Raw genomic sequence first — 26,083 nt, 5'->3', positions numbered from 1 at the left:
AATTCAACCAATTATAACATATGCTAAGTATGATTCATGTTGGCAAAGATGGAATATTGCCTATATCACCTAAAACCTCCCTCTTAACTAAATGCTTAATTGCGGGTTTAGATGCGTAATTTTGTGTTGTCTTGGGAAGTTATGCACGCGCCAGACAATGCGGGTGAGAGTGAAATGGGAAAAGAAACGCTAGGGCCTGCACCGAAATTTCCAGGATGACAATGGGAAAACGGGGTTAAAAGTCAGAGTCACACGCGACGGTGCTCAAGTTAATCCATTATTTTAATGCTTTAAAAAACATTATGACCTGGAACGTTACATATTTATAACACAAAGCATGCTGTTTTCGGTTTCACATTATAATGCATGTGAATGGACAGTATAAAAAGTGCTTCCAGTTTAATATGATCATTTTATGAAGCGTTAATTTGAAGACTTTGCATGAAACGTTTGTTGTATTAGGTCATCAGGGTCGGATTGGTATCCCGGCCCAACCCCATATAATTCGATACGGCCCGCATTGGCCCAATATGAAAAAAAGGGTTGCACTAATCTTGTGGGTTTAACAGGCTTGAGATAGATAAAGTCTGCGCCCGGCCCGATCAACCAGGAGCCCATGGAGCATGGTTCTGGAGCCTCGGATTGTTCCCTGAGCCTTGAGTTTATGTTAGGCTAACCAAAAAGTTGCCACCTTTATCTGTAGAAGGACGTGTCAATCATTTTGAGCAAACATTAAAAAGGCTTGTAGACTTCACAACAACCGCATCTTTGGTTATTTTTTTTCTCACAATTGTCACTTTTACCCTAATCTTCTCTTTACCCTCCTCTCATCTCTTCTAGTTCTAAATCTCATTAGTATCTAGATGCCCGTTTCGTCACTAATTCCAATATTCAAAGTTCTACTTCCAACAAAACCATCCTCACAACCATCAATTTCAAGTTGTTCACTCTTCTTCAGCGGCTCAATAAATTTCAATTGCTCACTCACAACCAAGTTGGTGATGATATTCAATGCCTCTAAGAAACTCGCATTTCACATTAGACAAGTTCCAAAGAGGAAGAGAATCGTTTGGGCTATGAACAAATATTTTCCAACTTTGATTGATTATTATGGTACTGTAATTAGACACAAAAAATACATACATACATATATATATATAACAAATCTAACATGCCATCAGAAATTTGATTAAAAAAAATTGTTATTTTACCAAATCTTGGGTGGAAAATTGTCATATGGCATTTTTTTTTAATAATATAACTATATATACTAATATTTAGTATATAATTTGTATATATAAATTATGTGTCACCATATAATTGAATAATTTTAATTTAAAGATATAATAATATTAAATCGTCTAATAAAATTTTATTTATGTATATACATTATATACAAAAAAAAATAAGTACACATAACATTGTGTTTTTTTATTATCAAATCCAACCAATGGTTGTACAGATGCAGTTGGGCCGTGTCCGACAAATATGGGCCAACCTGATCCGAATCAATTACTCACACCGAAAACCCGAATACTGAACCAAATGATTAATTATCATCATCGAGTATCATGGGCACCGCGAACAAGCAAAAGAAAAACTTCGCAAAATCTCCATCAATACCCGCTCCCAGAAAATATTATATATCAAGAATACCAAAAAACGGCGATTGCTACTCACCGGAATACATCGATAAAAACATTAAAAAAGCGAATAAAAACCCAATCTTCTGGTACTTTCTTTTCTGACAACTGTTCAAACCTTTCGTAGGAACCAGGGCTTTCTCATTATTCGTTTTTATAACTGATTTTTTTGTTAATAGATTTCAGCTTTGATTATCAGAAATTAATGGGGATGATGGTGTTAATGCACTGATGTCAATGTTCTGGATTGTGATTCGTCAGCTAGGCAATGGTAATTACATGAAATTTTTAATATCGTTTTGATTGCTGTCATATGTTTGAATTTGTTTGTGATGCGTTTTGAGCTTATTTTTGTGGTGGCTGTATCTAGTTTTATGTTAAGTAGATTGGGTGTTGTGTTGGGTTGTTAGAAATTGTAAACCCTAGAGAACTAACTGTAATGAGATCATTTAAGAGTATCACTTTGTTCATTTATTCTTTATTTTAAAGATCTTTAGGAATGGTGATGATTAGCTTTTGGGTTTAAGTTTTTTTTTTTTTTTTTTGACCTTTTCTTCTGAGAAACCGTATGGGTCCCCCCTGGAAAATGCAAGCTGTTTCTTTACTCTATTTTGATGAATTTGTTCTTTCATTTGATTGATTTGGACAAATTTATGTGAAATATATGGAGGATTTGATGGAGAAGTTCGTCTTATGGTTTGTCAAGGTAGTTATGTGCAGAGCTCTTTATGTGCAGGCATCATCAAAGAAAGTGATTACTCGGGAGGAATGGGAGAAGAAGCTCAATGATGTAAAGATTAGGAAAGAAGATATGAATAAGTTAGTGATGAATTTTCTTGTCACAGAAGGTTATGTTGATGCTGCTGAGAAATTTCGGTTAGAATCTGGAACTGAACGTATCCTTACTCTTTTTTTGTTTTTTTACTAACAGGATGTTTTTCTTTTGGTAAGTAAAGATGTATATTGAAAATAGAAGGAAAACACAAAGGCCTATTCAAGGCCAACCTAATGGCACAACCGATGCCACGATCAACTAAAAATACAATTTGAGCAACCTCACCAAAATATCCCCCCCACCCCCCAAAAAAAAAAAGAAAAACCAACCATAAGCAAACAAATACCACGGGAAACAATATACCAACCAGCCAGTGTCACCTAAGGGGAAAGGAAACATGTCTCACCATGCTGAACTTCTAATCGGTACTAGGCTGCCAGAGGAAGCACCTGTCCCTTGAGCAGCTCCAACCATGAGGCAAGGAGGAGAAGGAGATCTGGTTTTCTCCTTGAAAAGAATAATACCGCTCTCAAAACACCTGTAAAACAGCAAACAAGTTAGAAAGAATCCCCCATCCACTCCAACTCTAGAGGCAGGCTCCGAGTTCCTCCTTGATTATACAGCTTGACAGCCCAAGAGTTAGGGCCATCTTTTTGTTCTCCTAGGACTTTGTACACTAGAGAGATTTGTCACCCTATGCTGAACCAAATAGTTTATCTCAAGATAGATGGAGTCCACATCCTGTTCCCTAACAGGATGTTACTATAGTTGGGGTCTTATCTTGTTTCCTTTGTTGTTCAAATGATTGGTTTTGTGGACAATTTGTTTTTTCCTTATTGAGAAATAGCAGACATAGATCTCACAACTATAACAGATCGCATGGCAGTAAAAAAGGCTGTACAGTGTGGAAATGTCGAGGATGCTATTGAGAAAGTTAATGATTTAAATCCTGAGGTATGCTGCTTGATCATGTTCAAACAATCTTTACAAGTAGTATTTTGTGCACTGAATGACTACGATAGTTCCAACAGCATATTTTTGGTAAATTTCAAGATTCTTGTTGTCCTTTTTTGGCTAAACATAATTTATCTAGAACCTTCTTTCATACAATGGCTTGTATAAAGTGCATATATAGTCTTGGATGTTGTTAGATTTTCAACTGTTTGTTGACAGGTTCAACCATTAGAATACTTTAGGGTTTGAGATTTAAATAACCCAGGTGGTATGCACCTACATAAATGATTAGATTCCGGACTCCGCATGTGGCAAGTGCTAGCTTTCTGTCCAACTTTGCCATAATGGAACTCTTTGTTAGTTAGTATTGTTATCCCAATCAAATTGTTATTGGGTCATATTGTTACTTTACATATTGACTTCCAAAATATACATCAGAGTTTTGATTGGCATATGAACTACTGTACAGATGAAGCAAAGAGTGAACTGTAAGATGAAGCTTGTTTTTTTATGCAGCCTCTGTTACTTCTGTTATGCTGCATTTGGCATGCAGGACAGAAGAGGATGTAGCGACAGGATATTATTAGTTGTAGTAGTACAGGATATCTAAATCCACATCTTTTTTTTCTTTTGTTTGGTGCACAACATGATTGGAAACTGAGGCAAATATCTAAATAAATTGGCTGTTGTGACTGGTGGTTTAGGAAAAAGTGATAGTTGTGCTCACTTTGCCGCATTTTCTCTTGTCTTGTTTGAGTTGGGATCAGAGATACGTAATTCCCTGTGAGATTTTGAAGTTCCCTCTATGGGGGTTATGGATTCCTATTGATTTTCTATATCTATCCCAAGATATGACAAACCAATAGGAATTGGATTACCCTTTCCTCTCTTTACCCAACATATGAAGCATGCTCTCCTCTTTTGTGTATAGACTTTGCTACACCCTTTGGTAGTTTGTTATTAGTGGTTAGTGGGATTTGAACCTTTTCGGTATTTTTTCTTTGCAATAGATCCATCAATATTGCATCATTAGGCTTTCAACTATACCACTTATGAGTCTGTTATAGCTCCTTGCTGAAATGCTATTAATCTGTACCATCACCAAAGTTATTATCTGATCTTCTCCTTGAAAATGTTTTCTAAAATTTAAATTTTATTTGGCTATTTTGTCGTAGGAATTGGTCTGTGAAATAAATCCTACTCAACTTTGTATCATATAGGAATGGTATATGTGAGTAGTAGGATAAAGTTATGGTGGCTAATTTTGCACAGCCCAAGTTGGGCATTTGGGATTGTGTGCTACTCTATGTCTTGATTGTTTGGTGCCAGCAATCATACCTGCAGGGAAGTAATTAAAAAAAGTAGAATGAGAGAAAATGGTTGAAATTAGGGCCCACTCTTCGAACAGGGGAGACTCTTTAGGTGGACAATAGTTAAGGCTGAAACTTTGCAATAATGATCAATAAATATATGAACTTCGATGTGTATGATTGTCCTTTATTTTGCTTATCATTTTGTCAGAAATTACCAAGTAATCAACTTCCATATTTAATGGTTAATGGATTTTCTTTAACTCTTATTTTTAGGTATTTGGTATTTGTCTCTAAGGGATGATTTAAATGTATGTAATAACTATTGAGACTAGGATTATTCATACATCTTATTTACTTTGTTTCAGTTTCAATTTTAGGGAAAGATTAGTGAACCTTAAGTTCAAGCAAAGAAACTACGCATAAATTGAGGAACTCTTTATATGCATGGATTGCCATTTTTATATTTCATTGATAGCATTCTTACTCTTTTTTTAAAGAATATGTGAGCCCTTACTTTACTCTTAAATATTTAGCGTTGAGTATCGATAATTTTTTCCAATGATAGTTGTTCAGTCTAATATGATAGACATGGATTTATCCTCTTATGATGATCAAATATAATTTTTAGTAAAACTTTATTGAAATTGTGATGTTGGGGTAGGACATTTTTTTAAATAATTTGAATTTTTTATATTCATTTTCATTTGTTCTTGAAATTCTGTACACAGATATTGGATACAAATCCACAGCTGTTTTTCCATCTTCAACAGCAGAGGTTAATAGAATTGATACGGAACGGAAAGGTGGAAGAGGCTCTGGAGTTTGCCCAGGAGGAGCTCGCACCAAGGGGAGAAGAAAATGTAATCCTCCGTTCACTATTACTTTGTTTTGGCTACTAGTTGTATAATTTTCTATTATTGGTGCTGATGCATGGTTCTAAGAAAATTTGAGTTTTCTGCAGCAAAGCTTTTTAGAAGAGTTGGAGAGGACTGTTGCATTATTGGCTTTCGAAGATGTCTCCAACTGCCCTGTTGGAGACCTTTTGGATGTTTCACAGCGCCTGAAGACAGCAAGCGAGGTTAATGCAGCCATCCTCACAAGCCAGAGTCATGAAAAAGGTTAGTGAGTTTGCTGTTGTTATTATCTTTGACATTTTTCTTTTATTTTCTATATGAAAATTTGTGTTTAAAGTTCTTGTGATAAAATAAATATCTATGGAGAAATGTTTTCTTAAGAAAATTTCTACTGCTTTAGATGGGATGGTGGTATGACTTGTCAATCTGACAGTTTTTATAACTGCGCATTCAATTGGACATGTATATTACTCGTTATTGCTACTAGTCGTCACTCTTCCTGTGATGCTATAGAACTGTTTCAAAAGATTTTCATTGAAAATTCTACTTGTAGCTTGCTGCCATCGAATATGGTCAGATGTATTTTAGTTTGAAACTCCTATCTTCTGGTATCTTATGTATGGTTTTATGGGAAATTACTAAATTAGACATGAATTTTGGACCATTTGAAATAGGTGTTATCTACCACTTAAAAAGAAAGCATTTGCAAAAGGATATTTAAGTGGGAAGAAAGTAAAGTTCCCAAGGACACGGTAACACAGATTAAACATGTCTGAGAGGTCTACCGACTAGTTTCTGACATTAGCTATGATTATTTTTTATGTTAAACTGAAATTTCAAAAATCAGAGAATATGAGCAACAAAGGTTACTTAATTAATGTTTTGATCTACCATTATTGGACATTGTTAAACTGGGTTTTACGATCAGTGGTGTCTTTTTCCTGCATGATTTTGGTGTAACCTCTAATAGATTCCTAAGTTATCTTGATAGTTTTTTTTCTCTTCAGGAGTTAAATTGGCTTTGTATTTTTTTACCATACAGATCCCAAGTTACCAAGCTTGTTAAAGATGCTAGTGTGGGTTCAAAACCAACTTGAAGAGAAAGCCGCTTTTCCTCGCATAAACAATTTATCTAAGGCAACGCTAGAAGACCCAGCTGTTTGAAAAGGTTTGTGTGGAGGATTGCAGCTGTCTGGATTGAACACATAAAGCTTAATGGAATGATTTGTATTGCTTGTACCAATATTGCAAAAAATGTAGCTAGAAATTTGTTGGGATGTTTGTTATCTTCTTAGATGACAGTTGCTTGAGTTCTTGTACAATTGATTGTCAATACCTTTTTCCTTATAAAAATTGTGGGATTTGGTCGTCAATTTGAGGCAAAAATTAGCTCAACTTGGAGCAGCTTATGCCATATCAGACGTCACTATTGATTAAGAGATATATTTTTTAATACATAATTAAATATATAAATTATATGTCATTATATGATTAAGTGTTATTTTATTCAAAATTAAAATTATTTAATTATATAATGATATTTTACCCCATTATCTGCTAAAAAATATGAGCGCAAAGTTTTGTGAAGTTGCAAGATAGATGTGTTACAGCTGGTCGAGTTGAGCACAATTGTCCTCTTCTTTTTGTTTCTTTCCAGATGCGAGTTGTCTCGGAGATGCATGACAGGAATAGTTTGACTCTTACCAGTGTGAGGGCAAGAACTTTTTGTCTTCCCATTTAAGTTTACACGGTTATGGCAATGGCACCTAATAGTTTATCTTACAAATAATCTCAAAACTGATGTCTTTTCTTAAATTTAATACACTGAGCCAAAGTAGATTGATGAAATTGGTACACTAGTAATGAAATAGAGAGAAGCAAAGACAACCTTGGATCTTATGGGTCCAGACATTGCACTCCAAGGTTTACCCGTCCGACAAAGTCGGACAAGATTCCCTAGTCATTTACCAAAAAAGAAAAACTACCCTACATCAAAGTAATTAAATCATCAGTCTGAACAATTTCAATCAATTTCACTCAATGGAAGTGGAAATGAAACCAAGAAGAAATGCATAAATGGCTGCAACTGACAATTCAGTCTACTTACTGTACTCCTTCTACCATAACACATCAATGGGATTCCACCCAAAGAACACAAACCCACATGATTTTCTTGTTTTCTGAGTACCCTTGAAACTTTGGTTGTTTGGCAACATTTGCCCCTGAATCCAAATGGCAACTACCATCATCAAAATTCAGTGCATAACTGGAGGGGTCATACTGGAACTTGGACTGTTGCTTGGCCCCATTCTTCACAGCCTTCTTCACTGCTGCTCTAACTCTCCAAAACAGGCTTCTGCATTGCCTTTTACCATAACTATTCACCCACTCCAAGCTTCCCACCAAACCCAAGTTTATCCCCATGTAGCTTCACTTGCAGCAGAACCCAGAAATAAGAAACCAAAGTTGGGAAAGAAAAAGAAGTTCTACATACAAAATAATAAGAACCCAAGAGGAAGTTTGTTAGATATGAGGCATATATAGAAGCAGAAGAAGTTTCAAAATGTTATGGGAGCAAAAGGTGGGGATAAAACAAGAAAGAAACGTCTCAACTTTTAGTGTGGAGAGAATAAGGGGTAATTTAGTTTCAGGGATTTAAATATTACTTTGATAATCTATCTTTTATTACTTACATTATTTTGTTTGGTTTGTCAGTAATACAATATTATGGTATGAGAATCTGATTATTACCTTTACTTTAAATATTAAAATATTATCAAAATAATATTGATTTTATTATAATTATATTATTATTTATTATTTTGTTGAGATAAAAATAAATTTACTTTTAATTAATATAAAAAATAATATAAAATACTTAAAAATAATTATATTCAAGGGTATTTAAATAAAATAATTTATTAATATTTTTTTATTACTTTTAACTAAATACAATAATTATTTATATTCAATAATCTTTTAAATAATTTATCTTTAAAATAATATTTTTTTATTTTTATAATAAAATATTATCCAAACTTAAAAACCAAAATATGATAAGAAAGCAAAGCAAAGGCAGATAGACAGTGCATATGCAAATGCTTTATTGGTCTTTCAAAGACCCTGTTTGTGGCTGCTTCATTTCCCTCTGGAATCACGTTGGGATGCTAAAATTCCATCATCCTTTCAAAAGACCAGAAAAAGAGAGGTTAAAAAAAATTGGATGGATGCTGCAGGCAGAGAGCCAGCGCCCTCTCGTGGTCATATCACTATGATACATCTTAATTTTATTTAGTATAATCATTTGTTCCTCACCATTTCATCATAAATTCCCTCTCCCATCTTTGTTTTTTCTCCATCTGCATTGATTGTGATGTACTACAGAGTACACACTACATTTTCTTTAAATCTAAGTATTAATGAATGTTTCGAATTTTTATCTGAAAAATGTTTGGTAATAAACTCATTAGGTCAGTTGAAGATGTTACATTCAATGTAAAAGAAATTAGTGAAAAACTAGGCAATGAAACTCTACAGTGATCAATCAAATCAAACTTTCCCTTCTGCTACTAACTGAATTGTCTGCAGCGGGACCTCAGTGGGTTCTTTGATTCCACTGTGGACTATTACATGGTTGGCAGCATTTCTTTTTGTCATCATCTTGAAAGCCATTATGCTTCACAATATTCTCTTCTAAATGGCTAACACTCTCTTGTCTCATTATGCAGCTCACTTCTGCAAAATTTGGTTGAAGCCAGACAGAGATCTTTATCTCACTTTATAGATTCTGTAGTAACTACCACCATTAATTACTTGCCGAAAAAGAAAACTGCCACCATTAATTCTTGCTATGAAATGTGGAGTTGTCATTCTAAGCCCACAATATTTAGAATTAGTAAAATTAATCAAGTATTAAAATTTAAAATATATATATATAAATTTAAATTTTTATCATATTTGTCGTAACTCTGATATCTCTCTGCATTACTTACTCAGAGCCAGGCCCCATAAGGGAGTTTCATCTTTTTGTAAACCAGTAATTTTTTAGTGTTGTGTTTTTCCATGGGGCATTTTGCCTGAAGTGGGTTCCTTTTATCTTGCAGGTTTCAAAATCCAATGGTCCTGGCAGGTTGTGGCTTGGAGACTTGTGAATGGAGAACCCCACAAACGATTGCTGCAAATTGTTTTGACCACTGATGATTTTTTTTTTGACTAAAACTTATATTGGAACAACATTCAAAATAATGCCAAGCCAAAAAAATTTATACAAATGCAAAAACTTATCCACCTTTACCTTGACAGCCCCATTGGGGTCAAATAATAGGTTTAATCTTGAAATATAGTTGATAAAATTTTAATATATTCTATCTTATATATAAAATTTTATATTTTGTTATTCGGCAAAGATACCCATATTCATGGAAATTTATCATAAAGAATGGGTGTCACATAACCAGATGAAAGATGAGGCAATCTGAAGACGGTGGTGTTCATGTATCATTGTGCAACCAGACTGAGCTTTTACCATTTTTGGGTTGGGAGTTGGCTATATGGTGATGGCACTAAACCAGTTTCGCCTGTGGGTGTCAGAATTTGAGAATATTTGACACGGTTTATCTCGAAAAATCGGCTCCAAAATTTCTTTTTAGTGTTTGAATTAGAGTAGTTGAGCCCTGGGCTTACCTTTTATGGCCTTTCTCGGAGCCCAACATTACCATTTTCAGTTCCCAAAACAAAGAAAGGATTTTAAAACAAGCAAAACGACCACATGTTTCCATAAGAGTGGGCCGTCGATTTTATTGGTTTTGTCATCACATGACATGTCTCAAATCTATGTTAATAAATCCCATTAGCAAAATTCAGTAAAAAATATGTTGTATATGGGGTAATCTTTTCTTGACAATCTAACCTTAATGTCCGGAGCCGAAATTGTGTTGCATAATGAGAGCAGAAATGTGAGGACCAAGATGTGCAGCAGAGCATCATGGGGAAGTATCTTATATGGATTTGGTCCTTTGCCTTTTATGGCTCTTTTTCTGGGTATGCGCGTGCCCTTTCTCTCTCTCTCTCTCTCTCTCTCAGAATAATTTATTAGAAAAAGGAAAATTTTTCACGCAAATTTTGTTAAAACGATAAATATATACTAATGGATAAAAACCCTAATCATTCAATCAAATTTTAATTTGTTAAGATATATCTATAATTTTTTTGTTATAATTAAGGAATAAATTCATTATGTTATCAATAATATTAAAATAATTAAAATTATATCTCATTTTTCTTTTTTAATTTGAAAAACTAATATTTTTTCTTAAATTAAGTTTTAAAAAAATTCACTTTTTCTCTTAAAAATTAGTCGTTTTCTTTAGTAAACAGTCAAACAACGATAAAGGAACAAAACAGAGTTATTTAAAGGATGACCTCTAAATGATAACTATTGTCGCATTAGTCGTCAGTGGTTGAAAAGAGAAGTGAAAAAATAATTAGGGATTTGAAGAGAAAAAGTTACTTTTTAAAGTTTATATATGAGGGTTAAATGTTAATTTTTAAAACCTAAGGAGAAAAATAAGATAAAATTATATATATTTTTTAATATTATTATTAAATAATGATTTTATCCTTATATTTAATGAAAAAGTTAATGATAGTTTAAAAATAGATGAGTGTTTAGGTTTTTCATTGTATTTTTTAAATTGAGTTAAAATTTGGGTAAAAAATAATCTTTTACCCTAATTTATTTGATATAATAGATAATAAGTTTTTAGGGTTGGAGGTTTGGTTGAAATGGAAGCCAAACCCACAATTGCTTAATAATTTCATATTATATTGTATTTTACCTAACAATATATACACACTTTTAAATATATAATTAGATTAATAATTAATAAAATCATAATAATTTTATTAATATTTTCTCTATATTAAAAATAATGGTTTTTCAAACACAAAGGGTCAGCTGACCATCTCCACTAGCTTAGCCTTAAGTGTTTGACACACTGGAAGGTGGAACTCGTGGGGATGTGGCAATTGGATGTGCCACCTAATCATATTGTTGAGGTGGAAAATGGTCTATTTAGCTCAGGAAATTGCTTTAAAGTACGGAAGGGTCACAGGTAAGCGCATGATTGAAAGCTTAATGCATGGAAAGAATTTGAGAGACCTTGCCTTCAAACGCCCAATTCACCAATTTTTTGGGGACCAATCCAACGGCAGGCCTTTTGGTGACTGAGGTGAGGACTATTCACAAACAGTGTCATTGATGGGTAAATTTGACACTGTAGCCACAAATGAGCTAATTGTGGAAGTTGGAGAGAAAGAACTTTGAACAACTCCAAAACAACTTGCTGTAAATTTTAATGTTTACCACTAAATTATTCCCATTTGGTTTGATAGATAGTGGCTTTGCTTACTGATAAAGATAGAAAAAAAAAGTTGTGGCTTAAAGAGGAGGAAATGGACACGAAATCAAAATGACTAAAGAAAGATTAATAATGTTTGCCCAAATGTGGAAAGAAGCCAAATGGGCTTCCATCAACCAGACCACACCCAATTCTAAAAGAAGAGTCCCATTTTCATTTGGGAAAAGGACTATTTTCCACCAAATTTTTAGGTTATTCTCAACCTTATACCCACAAAAAATGAAAAACCCCTATTCTCACCCATGACCAAATTGTTGTTCAAATTTTCAGTTAGGAACAGGGATTAAATCATCATTTAAATTATAAACCGTAAAACTTTAAAATTCACCATTTCCCCCCTCCAGGTTTTAAAAACTAACATCTCAACTCATCCTCAAAGTTTAAAAATTTTAGATTTCACCCCTAGGGTTTGCTTCCTTCTCAGGCCACCACCAACGGCCAATGCATTCCACTGATCTCCCATCTCTGACTACAAAAGACGACGAAAGACGACCATTCGTCGTCCAGATCTGGACAACGAAACATTGTCTAAATCTGAAAGAACAGACGAAGGACAATAAAGCGTCATCCTTCGTCGTCTGGGTGGAACGACGAAGAGATCTTTGTCTCTTCGTTGTACCACCGTTGTCGCACCAAGAGAAGAAGGAGGTCAGAGACGACGTCGAAAGATGAAGTTGAAGAATAGGGGTAAAACTACTATTTTTAAAAGTTATGGGGGGTGGCTGCGTTTTAAAAAATATGGAAACCCTAGGTTTGGGGGTGAAAATGTTACTTTTTAAAGTTTAAAAACTTTAGGTAAAAAAGAAATATTAGTTTCTAAAACCTAAAGGGGGTGAAAAGTAATAAACTTTATAACTTTTTAATATAAACAATAAAATAACTATTTTACCTCTCCCTTTAACAAAAAAAATTAACAAAAGTTTGTTTATGAATGGAAAAATGAGTTTTTCATCTTCTGTGGGTATAGGTTTGAGAATAACATAAAATTTGGATGGAAAATAGTCTTCTTCCCTTTTCATTTCTCTGTCCTCTAGGGATCGAATATTCTAATTCTTGTTTCCCTCTTTAATATGAAAATGATGGAAAATTCGTTTAATTTATTGGTAATTGCAAATTTTTACAAAGAAGAATATATATATATTTTTTACAATTATATCCTCCAGAAGATGGAAGCTAAAGAGAGAGACGGGGGATTAAAAAATTTTTTATGGAGAAATGATGTTGCTTTCTTATTGGGCCCTATCAAAATGACAGAAAAGCCCAACGTGGTCCACCGGAATTTTAAAAGCATAGGCCGAAAGGGAGCCCAATTCCATGTCGTCCGAGACTCCCAAGTTCCAACCCATCAAGTGGTCAATTTACGGCCATCAAAAGAAGAGAAAATTTGACTAAAAAAGGATACCCTCACGTGACCCTAATTCTGAGCCTGAGCCACCACGCGCCCCTGACCCCGGCCTGGCACTCATCACACTTTTCTCTTCAACTTCAAATCCTAGTCAATTTCTCCACCTCCACAAGCAAACGCAATCGCACGTGTGACACTATGCACAAGCAGGCCTGATGGACCCTACTTAAGCACGTTTTGACTTTGACTAATCAACAACATCAAATGGACGGCTCTGATTTAATTCGGATTTAGAAGACATCAGGGCCGTTGATGTTGGGACCAATCGCGAGATTTACATGTCTGAGTGTTGGTATGAAGCTGAAAAAGCCGACAAAGGAAGTGATATGTTGGGTAAGAGAGAGAGAACGATGCCTTTGCTTTTTTAGTTTTTCGCTCTAGTTTAGTGTTATGTTTCCATTTTTTGTTTTCTGGAAAATATAGACCGTTTCAGATGGAGCCACGTGGCGATAGGGGTAACGTGTGAAGTGAAAGTGACACTTGGAAACAGGGTATAGGTGGTAGGGACCATGGGGTTTCGATTAGTTGGAAAAACGTGGGCACATAATCCGACACACTGCATGTGGGGGTTGATGAATATAATCGCACCGTCCATATATATGTAAGGTAAAGCGTGTAGTCATTTGTCGATGATAATCAAATATAATTTTCAGATGAATTTCTTTCCTTAAAATTTTTAAAAAAATAATAATAATAATCTTAAATTAACTTAATTATTTTCAAATAATTGTGTGGATGCAATAAGTGTAATGACATGCATAATATGTGGATGCAATATATGGTATTATTTTATGATATAATATAATATTAATATAAAATAATATATATAATATGATATATTATTATTAATATAATATAATATATATCATTGTTATTAATCAATATATTTTTTAAGAAAATAATATTACAATAAAGGTTTATACAAAAAATTTTAAAATTTTAAATATATTTATAATTTTTTTAAATGATAATATATTAATTATTTTTATTATTATTTTATTTTTTTATTTTTTAAAAGTTATAATATACTATATGTAAGATATTTAACATAAAATTAGATCCGGCCACCATGAGAGGCATCTATACTTGAATAACGTGAAGACCACGTAGGACCACTCACCGCTTGTCTGGACGGCACATAATCACCAATTGTTGTACATTTCAGAAGCTCGGAGGAATTATTTGTTTATTTTACATCTTTTTATATTTGTATTTTTGCTTTTTTCTTTAATTAAAAGGCAATTTAATCACACCAACTTATCTATTTAAACAAATAGTTAAGTTCACTTAAATTTACAAAATTCAATTGATTAAATCAATTAAATTATTTATTTTTGGCCAAAAGACTTCTTCCCACCCAAGGTTTGATGTAATTCCAAATTTTTATATATCAATTTTTAAAAACTCAAATACCTATTTATGAATTAGTTTTTGTTAAAAATCTCAGTTCGAGTTAAAAGTAAAACGGTTATTTATTTAAAATATTTAAAAAATAAAAATTTTATCATATTTTCCTCTTTATGGGTGGGAAAATATTGTCACTTTTAAAACTTTAAGTAAAGAAATTGTTAGATTTTTAATTTAGAGAAGAAAATATGATAAAATTTTAATTTTTTAAATATTTTTAATAAATAACGAGTTCATTCTTAACCCTAATTGAAATTTTTATTAAAAATTAACTTATGAATGAATATTTAAGTTTTTGAAAGTTGATAATAGGAGTTTGAAATTACATCAAACCTTAGGTGGGAACAAATCTTTTGTCCTTTATATTATTAATTTTAATGAGTTAAAGGGGTGCATAAAGTTATAAAAATGTCACCCATGATTGTGAAATTGTATACATAAAGTTTTTTCATATGGTTTGGACATAAAAGCTTGAATAATTGAACCCACATTTTTATCACAAATTAAATAAATACTTTAATGTAAATGTTTGGATAATTTTAAATGCCTTTCAGCCATGACCATGAACTTAAAGGTTCAAGTCCCAATCCATTTCCTGTCTTGGTTTGGCTTGTTAAATAAAATAAAACTGAGAAGTCAATTGCCAAAACCCATAAACCCAACCCATCTTCCGATGAGTAAATTACAATTTTCACTTGAAAGGTTGTTTGTAAAAACATTTTTCCATGGATGGTATAAATAATATTTTTTATTTAAAATAATAATGTAAAGATAAAATAATAATTTTATAGGTGTAACCAACCCACTATTAAGGATTAAATGGAAAGAAATAATTAAAAAAAAAACTCTAATATAAATATCTTCATTAGTATATAAACTGATTGTATATCATCACTGATAAACACCAGAATAAGTGATATTTTAAGGTTAAGAGCACCCCCTCGAGAAAAAGCTTCCACCTACGATTGACCAAAATTAAAAATAACTTGATCAATTGAAAACTTTCGTCGATAATAGCTTGAAATTAATAAAGGAAGAAGATGAATGATAAAATTGATAACAACTTGAAATCGTGATTTAGATATTTAATGAGATTTTTTAATTTTTATTGATTTAGAGTTATATAATAAATTAAAAAATAATAGTGATAAAACCATATTTTGCTTTTTAAACGTTTGACTTTGAATGTAAAAGTATTATTTATGCTATTTTGGGGTTAAAAGGTTTATAGGCCAAACATTGGTGGGACGATGCATCGACCCTTTTCAATTTTTTGCGCAGCAGAGAAGAAAAAAAAAAACACAAAACTCTGCAAATTCCAAAGCTCAATATTCTTGTCTTGTTCCTCCATCAGCTCACCTTCCTGTAGAAATAGCTCAAGCTGACAAGTCACACTCACATCCCTTCTTTCTCTCTCTCTCTTTTTAGAGTTTCAACTGTAGAAAAGCCCCTTTAAGTACCGCCAGAACTTTAACACTTCGAACCTTCCTCTTTCTCTCTCTCTCTCTTACTCTTTCGGTGTATATTGTGCACTGCCATGAACAAGAAAAGGAAGCACACGTAAAATTGGAGGAATTAAAAATGGGAGGTGGAGGAGAGAATAGCTACAACTACAGTTACAGTGCATGGGCACCAACAGGAGCGCCATTGAACAACGTGCAGAGAGAAGATCACTGGAGACACTTCGACAACTCCGTTAACGCGGTGTCATTTGGCTTTGTAGCTACTGCTATTCTCATCTCTATGTTCTTGGTCATGGCCATTTTTGAAAGATTCCTTAGACCCACTTCGCCAAATGGTAATGGCTCTCATGGTGATCTTGAATCTCAGTTGCCCTTCAATCCTAAGCTTCGCTACCCTTCACCCAAAGTAAGCCTACATATTTCTCCCTTCGCTTTAAATTTGCCCTTTTTAGTTTTTTTCTGTGCATCGTTTAATTTCGGGTTTTGCATGCGAGTTATTTAGCTTACCGGATGTCCTTGTTTCTTCCTGAATAATACTTAAAGTTGTTTCCTTTTGTTGAGTTATTTTACTGTAATTCGTGCATTTTAATGTTGGATTGACTGGCTTCAGGGAGTTTGCCGAGTAGTGTTGGTACCCATTATAACAGTGGATCCCGTCCATGTATCAAGTATAGCCTTTTATGATTGGGTTCTCATTGATCTTCCTTCGTTTTGGTTATCAGCCGGAAATTTTCTTGTTTCATGGTTCAAAGGGTTTTCTTCTTGTTTTGATTTTTTGAGATTTCTTTGTTTCCTTTCTTCACAAAACTGACATTCACAACAGAGACTTTGTCAATGCAGACAGGCAAAAGACATAATTCCTATCGGAGTACACATCTTATCCATTTTATTTTCTTCTCTTTCTTTTGTCCCGTGACCAAATAGCTAAAATTCTGGAATAACTTCGGAAAATTTTCATTCTTAAGTTGTTTTCATCATTCCAGAGCAGGGTAGTCTGTAGTCATAATTATTGGGCAATGCCCTATTTGATAAGTTGTCTGTTGTTGAATGTTTGGTGCCAAACCAATGAGTCTTAGGACTAGTTGTACTTCTTGTTGTTTAGACCCACCACTTTACATGGTGGCTATGAGTCTTATCACTAATGACTATGATGCAATCGCATGCTCTGTGCTGAGGTTCAGAGACAGGTTCTCTTTGTGGGGAAGTTCTTGTCTTATTATTTTCTTAATGAGTTGTGCATCTAGCTAGATTCGTTTTTTAACCACACAAATCCATGGATTACGGATGTTTTTGATATATTATTATGTGGTTATGCTACATTATGATGAAAGATAAACCAATTGATCACAGGCTAATTTGTTTTGGAGGATCCTATGAGGGTCCTGCATAATTCAACACATCTGTGGTCTACCATGTGCCATAGCTTTTGAGAAACAAGAAACCCCACTGCCCCCACCTACTAATCCAACACTACTGTTAAATACGAGGGCCAACTTTAATGTGGGGTCTTAAGCCAACAAGGAAACCTTCTCAAAGTTACTGAGTTGATCAGATGCTTATTTAGAAAAGAAAGCTTAAGGGAAATTTTTTGGTTCAGATGATTCTAAATCATATCATCCAACTGATTGTCAGCTTTTAAGGATTCCACTGTGAGCTATCTGCTGATGGGTCTAAATCACTTTGTGAACTTGTGACCCTTGTCTAATGGTTTTTCAACTCGGACCAGATGTTCCCTAAAAGCGTTGGTGGATTATCAGTTCAGGGACACTGCATTTTTTAGTCCAGTGTTTGAAGTTTTCCGTTAGTTTCGTCTGTGGACCATTTCTCTTCAAAGACATTGGCTCCACCATGACCATAAGCAAAGCAAAATCAGTTGATGTGATGTGCAGACACTTGTTGGTCCACTGGCAATCTTAAACAAATTCAACGAAAAGCATTGAAACATAGGTGGAACTCAAGATAGACTAACTGCTAAGCAAACATCTGAACTGAGAGTCTTGAGTCTAAGTCAGTTAATGTATAGTTTATTTACTGCAGTGACACCTTGTGTGTACGTTTCAATTTATTTAGAATAACATTCATTCCTTTTCTTTGCAAAGAAGTCATAAATTCTGCTTAGTTTAGTTGAATTTCTATATCATATCATATCAACCCTGTTAAATATTGTTTGATTCTCTGGAATGCATATATTCTGTCCACTATAAAACAGGATTAATATACATTGTCAGGGACAGTGTTGTTACCTTGTCTACCAAGTCAAACATTAAAAGAAAAAATAAAAAGAAGGCAGTATGAAAGCACTACCATACACTTCATTTTATTTTTACCTTCATATTTTGCTTTGTTTATTTGTTGTTTTCTTGTCTTTTTTGTTTTAAATGATTGCATGATAAACTTAACTCCTTAGAGGATCCTAGAACATTTATATATGCTTAGATCTGTGTCATAAAGACAAATTTTATCTGTTTAATCTTTGCCTTTTAATTGGTGAACCATCAATTCAGTGCCTTAATATGTTAGCTTCCTATGAGGAAGAGTTTTGAATAATTTAGTACCAAATTCTTTCTTCCTTTATTTGATCCAGATATAAGCTCACTGGTGGTTTTGCCACAAGAGTGAAAATGGAAATCTGATATTGCTGACAGTTTTCTGTTTTATGTGGCCTTAATTGCACAAAACAAGCAAATTTAGCTATAAAACTTCTTAAACATTTTTTTGCTTAAGAGTAGGAGCTCACAATAGTTCACCTTCTGTCCTATACTTATTCCAATTATCAGTCATCTGTTATGACCAGAAAATGATATGCCATATGCATTTTCTTGAGATTTCTTACATCACACATAATGTTGACTTCATTGAGATTTCTTACTGATTTGGCTGATATGTGGCCTCTTAGTGTGAATTACAGTTAGTTTCTATTATATCCAGCTGAGAACCTAAAATGGCAAAGAAAAGCTGTAGTGATTCTAGCCGGGCTAGTGCCTGGTCATTTGTTTTTCTAACTTGCATATTACCTCACAGTTCATATGATTTGCGTTCCTCATATAGCTATAAACGTAGATGCAGAATCATAGTCCAGACTGCTTGTCATATTAATATGATAATTTTCCTGAAACTTGATGATAGTGGCTTTGAGTTTTATAATTGTCATTTCTGATGCATGTTTACTTGATGAAATTGTGCCAGTATGATTTAAGCTGTTTTTCTATTGCTAATTTTGTGTTTACAGATGACTGTATATGCCAATGGTGTTTCTGTGTTGATGCCGGGGATGAAATTCCTACTTTCATTGCCCACCCAGCTCCAGTGCCCTGTCCTCCTGAACGCATTTCTTGGCCACACCATCAACACTGCCCTTTGTCCAATTCCACCACTAACTCAAATTCAAACTCAAGCTCTATACGAGAAGACTAATACCCATTAAACTGCTCCTTGCTACATTTCAAGTCACATACCTGAGAACCCAAGGAAAATGAATTATTTGTGAAGACAAGCAAGAATGTTGAATATGCACCAGGTGTTGCCTTTTTTCAACCTTTCCACCCTTGTGCTATTTATGTTTTGTATATAGCATTAGTTATTGCCCTGGATTCAGCGATATTTAAAAATTTTTCCAGTATGCATGATCCGAAAGTATGGTCTTCTGGAGCCATCAAATGGATCACTCTACGTGTAAAAAAAAAAAAAAATTAGAAGATGAGGAATATAATTCTTGTTGAGTTAATCTCAGTTGTTGCTCAGTGAAAGACCTCAAAATTCTCATTGTGAAGCTTACTGCTAAAATTCATATGGGTGCTCAAGCATACCCTTGTTAATTTGATTACTTTTGAAGAGCATTATGCTTATTCGCGTGAGAGAATATCTACCAAGATCCATGTAATCATGGATGTTACCCACTAAAGCCATGGCTACTCCTCTAATCAAGGCAAATTGTTTAGATTGATTAGAAGAAACAACAAATGCAGGCTGCAATGATTCAATGCCTCTACTAATGTAAAGTTAAATTTGGTTAAATTGGCTTAAACATGTAATTTAACAATGATAATCTTGATGAAACAAAGTAACTTTCAGTTTCAGGCATGCTTTTTGCAATTATTTTGGGCCTAAACAGCGATAATGGCTGATGGAGCAACTTTTTCGAACATGCCAAACATGTAAATACAATCAAAATTGCTCCTTTTTTGTCCTATAGTCACCGACTTTTAGTGTTTTACTCCATTCAATTAAATCTTGTTCATCTATATGCACATTCATCCATCACACTACTCATTTTACTGGAGATCTAAAATAATAGTGGATTGCTTTGGCATAGTATAGACAGACTCAACGCTTTTACATTCCTGACAGTCTTGTCAACATAATTGTTGGATAAATGTGTATGAAAATTTAATTATACAGGTCACCAAATTCGAGATTTATTTTTATTTAGTATGATTGATTTTGATTAAATATGATAATTCAGTTCGAATAAAGTTTTTTATAGACTGAATAATAATAATAATAATAATCTTACAGTTTCATCAATGAAGTTCATTTATAGCTTCCATTCATAGAAGTCATTCATGAATTTTAAGGGTTTTGTTTCATGGATTACTTATATATAATGAATAATTAATTGAAAAATCCCATATAATGCCTCATTTGATTTGTTGAAAATAAAGTTATGTAAAATCACTTGTACCAAAAAAAAAAAAAACCGATTTTTATTAAGTAGTAATTTCTTGGTTCATGGTTTAGACCCATTTTTACATTCCTGTAAAACATAGACCAATTTATTTTAAGGCATATATTTTATAAAAATGATTTTTTATTTATTTTTATCAAAAACAGATAATATTATTTATGTCAAAATGGGTATTGCCCATTAACAATAGTGGCCCAATGATTGCCAATATTAGGTCCATTTGTTGTGTATTTTGTTCTTTTTAATCCACTACAACAATCAAACCAATTTTATCCCCATCCATTTTACTTTACAGTAAAAATTTTTTTCAAATAGGCTAAACCAAAAAAATTGAAGTTACCCAGATGGTGAATAACTGAACTTCACCTTAAATTTTGAACTTTGAATTTTGGCACATTCTTGATTCAATTGACTTCATTTGATTGCATTAGAACCAGTCATTGATTTATCCTTTGTTTATATATAATGAAAGTGACTTGCAAAGGGAACAGCCCAGACTCTGCAAATAACGGCTAATTACAATACAATTAGGACCACAAATACATTTTGTATTTGTATTTTGTCCTCAGTGCCAAACGGCTCTTCCTCAGTGTTATCACGAGCACCAAAACTATGTCCAAACGAATTTATATATACAACTGAGATGTTAATTTGTAATTTATTCATGTGATTAATTATTTTTTATTATACTTCAAAATCACCAAAAAATTAGAGATTCCCACATGAGAATACGGGTTGCTTCATGTCATGCTCTCTTCAGCCTAACACGAAAGCTGAATCTCAGTACTTCAATTCCAGGATCCTCAGAGTCTCCTGTGGACCCTTCAATTTTATTTCATTTCATTCCAGTCTGTCAAATTATTAAGGCAGAGTAAAGGCAATCTTTCACCTCGATTGCAGAGAAAAACATGTATTTATGTCTTAACGTATTCAAGTGGCTAAAATGTTGTCCTCTGACTCAAAAAAAAAACGTGAACAGAATGAACTGAAGTAGATTAAAATTCATCATCTTTACAGAAAAATAAAGCATTCCAGGGAGACATGTGGGTTTTCAAGTGACTCATTCGTACTTGAGTTATTATTATTTTGATCATTACTTGGCCACCTGTTCTCCGTTTTGCTAGGGCTTTCGATTTTTCTGCTATTAGTATGTTTATGGCTACCATTTTGACCCGATTCATTCTTCGTCCGACCCGGAGACTGGATCGTTCTTCTTGTAGATGGGCTCCGACCAATTGCTGCAGATCTGGTTGCAGCCGGTGACCTGGACCTTCTTCCGGAGCTTTCACCTGTGTCTCTGCATTTTTTTCCAATTGATTGATTCGGAACCCGACCCGGTTCTTCTCTGCCACTCTGGACCAACCTCACTGATCCGGTAGGGTTTCTTTTACCCGGTGATTGTTCGAATCTTCGGGTGGGTGACTGAGTTACAACCCGGTCTTTTCTGACCCGAAAATCTTGATTTCTTTGCTGCGTAAACTTCGCCGGAGATCTATTGTTCCGCATTCTGTTTTGCTGCATCACTTCTTGATCTTCTTCATTCTCTCTTCTATCGGTGATATTTGTTGTCGTTGACACGCTCTCACTGAAGCTCAAGCTGCAAACTTCCGACACTTCAGACATATTTTCTTCGTTCACATTGTTCAACTCTTGTTTCTTGGCCACGTTCTTGTGCTTTAGCTGTTCAAGCTGGTGATTTTCTTGGATCTTGGTGAAAACCGCCGGGTTCTGATTGAAAAAGTTGTTTTCTTGCACTTGTTGTTTGACGTTGGCAGTCAAATCTGGGTCAGGTTTCGGGCAGGGAGTAGGTTGGGGTTTGGGTTTGGGGGTTTCGGAGAGAACTTCTTTCACGGTTTCTTCCTCCACTGACGGTGGAGCCGCTCTATTCTCGTGACTAAAAGCTTTCACCTTTGAAGACCCATTAGATCCCCCGTTCACGAGCTCGTCTTTCTTTGAAATAGAAGAAGCTTCACTGCTGACACAACAACCCATTTTTTTTGCACAAGAGCGATCTCTGTACGCTCTACGACTGTTAATGAGACAATGCTGAGTTAACGAGATAAGTGGGATGTTTGACAGTCATTGACGGCGGAGGACGGTGGTTCTCAGGAGGAAGATATGGTCAACAGAGCAAGTTTTGGATGCAAAATAAAAGACGAGAAGTGGGCGGGGTAATTAAGCAGAAGGGAATAGAGTTCATTTATAAGGGAGGTGACGTCAATGGAGTGAATTTATTGTAACATTTTGTACAAAATTTTATAAAATAAATTATTCTACTTCATTAACCCCCCTAAATTGAACTATTATCGTGAGGTGTTTGGGTGAATTTTTCTTAGTAGATAATTTGGGGGTTCTTTGAAAATGTATTGTCTTATCATAGATTTGATCTCTGACCGGAAATTTTAAATCATGTGGCTGTGCATGTTCTTCTTTAGTATTTTGCGAAGTTTACAGCCGTCAATACATGTGATGGAAGTGGGTGTTGATAAATTAAACGATACGTCCATCAAGACGCAACACGTGTGTGGGGTGATTAGATCATCTGACGGTGAATATTGGCTATTAGTACAACTACTGGTTGAAGATGGACTGACTGTACTGTGGAGCAATGGACCAATGGGAATGTTTTATCCACGTGGGTTAAAAAAAATACGAAATTTTATAATATATACATATATATTATAACTTTGATGAAATGATATTTTGAAATTTGAAAATCTATTTATCTTTCCCTTATAAGGAAAGTTAAATATTAATTCATCTTCTAAATCCTTTAACATAAATTTCAATTAAGAGAAAGAGACTGAAGAGAAAAACAATGATGGTAGAAGGAGACAAAAAGCCTTATTGTGAGGCCAGGAAAGAAGGCTTGGCTGCATTGGACTGGCTAGTTTCCAGCAGATCGTGGCCTGGCCGTTTGGCCTTACCGATCCAACAGGCAAATTCGGCAACCATAAACTAACATTTTGTTCCATATCTTCCATTTGAAAAAGATAGCGGTGTCGCCGCCTTTGGGATACGGTGTTTATATGGCGTTAAAGCGGAGACAAAGACGGTGCCTGCAAAAGCAGGTAAAAAGAAGAAGAATCATATACATAAGTATATTTAGCATGAAGTGTTAAATAACAGTGACATTAATTCTTGATGTATCTTTTGGAACCTCATCCTACACCTATTCTTAACTTGTAATTGCGACCGATCGATCGAATGTTGATGTGAAGGAGAAATCAAGGTTATGACAAATTTGCATCAATAATTCATCGCCGAATTGCGCAGCAAAAGCAAATATAGTGCACCTACAAATTCAGCTCCCTGTGCCTTGACATGAAAGTTGTTCTGCCAATGGGACCATGCATAACTCAATAACAAAAACCCTACAATAATAGTGTATACCCAAACAACTGCTTTATTAGCTTTTAATGCTTCTCTTCAACCCCATTTTCACTACTTAAAATATATTCTAATTTTTCTTTTTTTCCAGTAAGTAGATAGATGTGAATGCATGAATGATTATTGATAAGCACATTTAGTTGGTCCGGTAAAGCTAACCCACATCCACGTGCATGAAACCATCGTTTTCTCCAGCTGCTGCAGACACCATGATTGCCCGTTGGAAATAAAAGCTTTCTCTGTAAAATGTCATCCCTTTCCTTTGCTACACTGGCAAACCGTTGGGCGGCCAGGCTAGACAGATACGGGTATGAGTTAAAATCGGTTGAATTATAGAGGTGATGATTTATAAACCACATATCTAGTTTGACGGATATGAATGATCCGTGGGTTATCCATTAAATTTTATTTTTTTATTTTTTTATTTTATATTTTTTTTCTTTAAATATATAAGTTTTTTATAAAGAACAAAAATTTATCTCAAACTATTAAAAATATTTTTTTATAAATTTGAAAAATTTTAGTATTAAACATTAAATCAATATTTATAATAAATGTTTAATGCTCATATATTTTTAAATTTGTTTCCAATGCAACAAATTTTTCAATGTTAGATGGATTTAAATTCATTTCATATCAAAAAAAGAGAAAATATATAAAATTTGTGTTTAGTACGTTATAAGTTTGATGTTTAAATGCAAAAAGAAAATGAATAAAAAAATGGGTGACCTGCAATTATACTTAACCCACCCGTAAAAATTAATTATTTGTAGGTTTGAGTTCAAAAGTCTAAAATCCGTACTTGTATTTAGATGGATTATCCATGGGTGACGCACCCATTTTGCCACCTCTATCTTTTGTCGTAGACTTTGTTTTAATTATTTTGCAACCTCTGGTGTACGTAACATTTTCTCTCGGTAGGTAAATGAAATTAATAAGCATTTTTAGCATATTGATGATATATTATCATATGATTAGATATGATTTATTATCTAATTTAAATTCATTCAAGTATATAATAACATATCGTTTATATATTCAAATTATATACCAAAAATTTATATACATAATTTTATATATTCAAAAGAAGCATTCTTTTGAAAGACGAAGAGCTTCATCTTCCCCAATGAAACTCTTCATCTCTCGTCATCTTCCAAGTCTCATTCGACGTTGATCGGACGTCTAAATGAGTGGAGAAAGACCGTCAGAGAGGGAGAAGCTTCGAGAGGGATAAACAACCAACAACGACATAAGATTTGGTGTCGAAGATCTGAAAACCAAAACCTTGGGGGAAATTGTCATTTTTAAAACTTAGGTTGGAAAAAAAACTTTTAGTCTTTAAAGTTTAGGGGGGGAAAAGAGATAAAATTTTAAGGGGTTAGAGTTTCATTAAATTTATCTACTCATAGATAGATATTTGAGATTTTCAAAATTAAAAAGGGATACTTGGAAAAACAATAATCTTTGGGTGGGAAATACTCGTTTGGCCTTTTATAAACTCGGGCTAGGCTAGGCCCTCGGGCTTTAGCTTTGAATAACAAAACTGTCACATTTCATTATATTCTTTCAAAGGATTGTAAATAATTGGATGAAGAGAGAAGCAAATCTATCCAAATTTGCGTGGGCATTTATAGATTAATGTATGGCCCCCCTAAATTTTATTTTATTTTCAGAATAATGCAAGTGGTTGCCTTATGACCAAATAATTTGTAGGGCTAAAAGATTTGTTCCCACCCAAGATTAGTTGTAATCTAAAACTCATATTTTTCAATTTTT

The 26,083-nt window shown here is 33.9% G+C and overlaps 2 protein-coding genes and 1 pseudogene across 3 annotated transcripts; 2 read left to right on the top strand and 1 right to left on the bottom strand.

Moving 5' to 3' along the window:
- Nucleotides 1-1,570: 1,570 nt before the first annotated feature.
- LOC123193580 (protein GID8 homolog) lies at nucleotides 1,571-6,912 on the top strand. 2 transcript variants are annotated; one of them, XM_044606618.1, is made up of 7 exons: nucleotides 1,571-1,732; nucleotides 1,823-1,914; nucleotides 2,380-2,539; nucleotides 3,266-3,372; nucleotides 5,414-5,545; nucleotides 5,647-5,803; nucleotides 6,582-6,912. In XM_044606618.1, the coding sequence occupies exons 2-7, from the start codon at nucleotides 1,912-1,914 to the stop codon at nucleotides 6,701-6,703; spliced, it is 681 nt and encodes a 226-aa protein (XP_044462553.1). In that variant the 5' UTR covers nucleotides 1,571-1,732; nucleotides 1,823-1,911; the 3' UTR covers nucleotides 6,704-6,912. The 2 variants fall into 2 exon arrangements, with proteins under 2 accessions (XP_044462553.1, XP_044462554.1); XM_044606619.1 differs by having other exon boundaries at nucleotides 1,572-1,732; nucleotides 1,843-1,914.
- A 9,229-nt stretch (nucleotides 6,913-16,141) lies between these two features.
- On the top strand, nucleotides 16,142-19,906 carry LOC123192606 (annotated as a pseudogene).
- A 2,022-nt stretch (nucleotides 19,907-21,928) lies between these two features.
- Nucleotides 21,929-22,909, bottom strand: LOC123192089. Its single transcript, XM_044604553.1, has one exon. The coding sequence runs from the start codon at nucleotides 22,907-22,909 to the stop codon at nucleotides 21,929-21,931; it is 981 nt and encodes a 326-aa protein (XP_044460488.1).
- Nucleotides 22,910-26,083: the final 3,174 nt, after the last annotated feature.

The sequence above is a fragment of the Mangifera indica genome, chromosome 12 (genome assembly GCF_011075055.1).
Source record: "Mangifera indica cultivar Alphonso chromosome 12, CATAS_Mindica_2.1, whole genome shotgun sequence".
NCBI classification, from domain to species: domain Eukaryota; kingdom Viridiplantae; phylum Streptophyta; class Magnoliopsida; order Sapindales; family Anacardiaceae; genus Mangifera; species Mangifera indica.
This window is presented reverse-complemented; position numbering and strand designations above follow the sequence as displayed.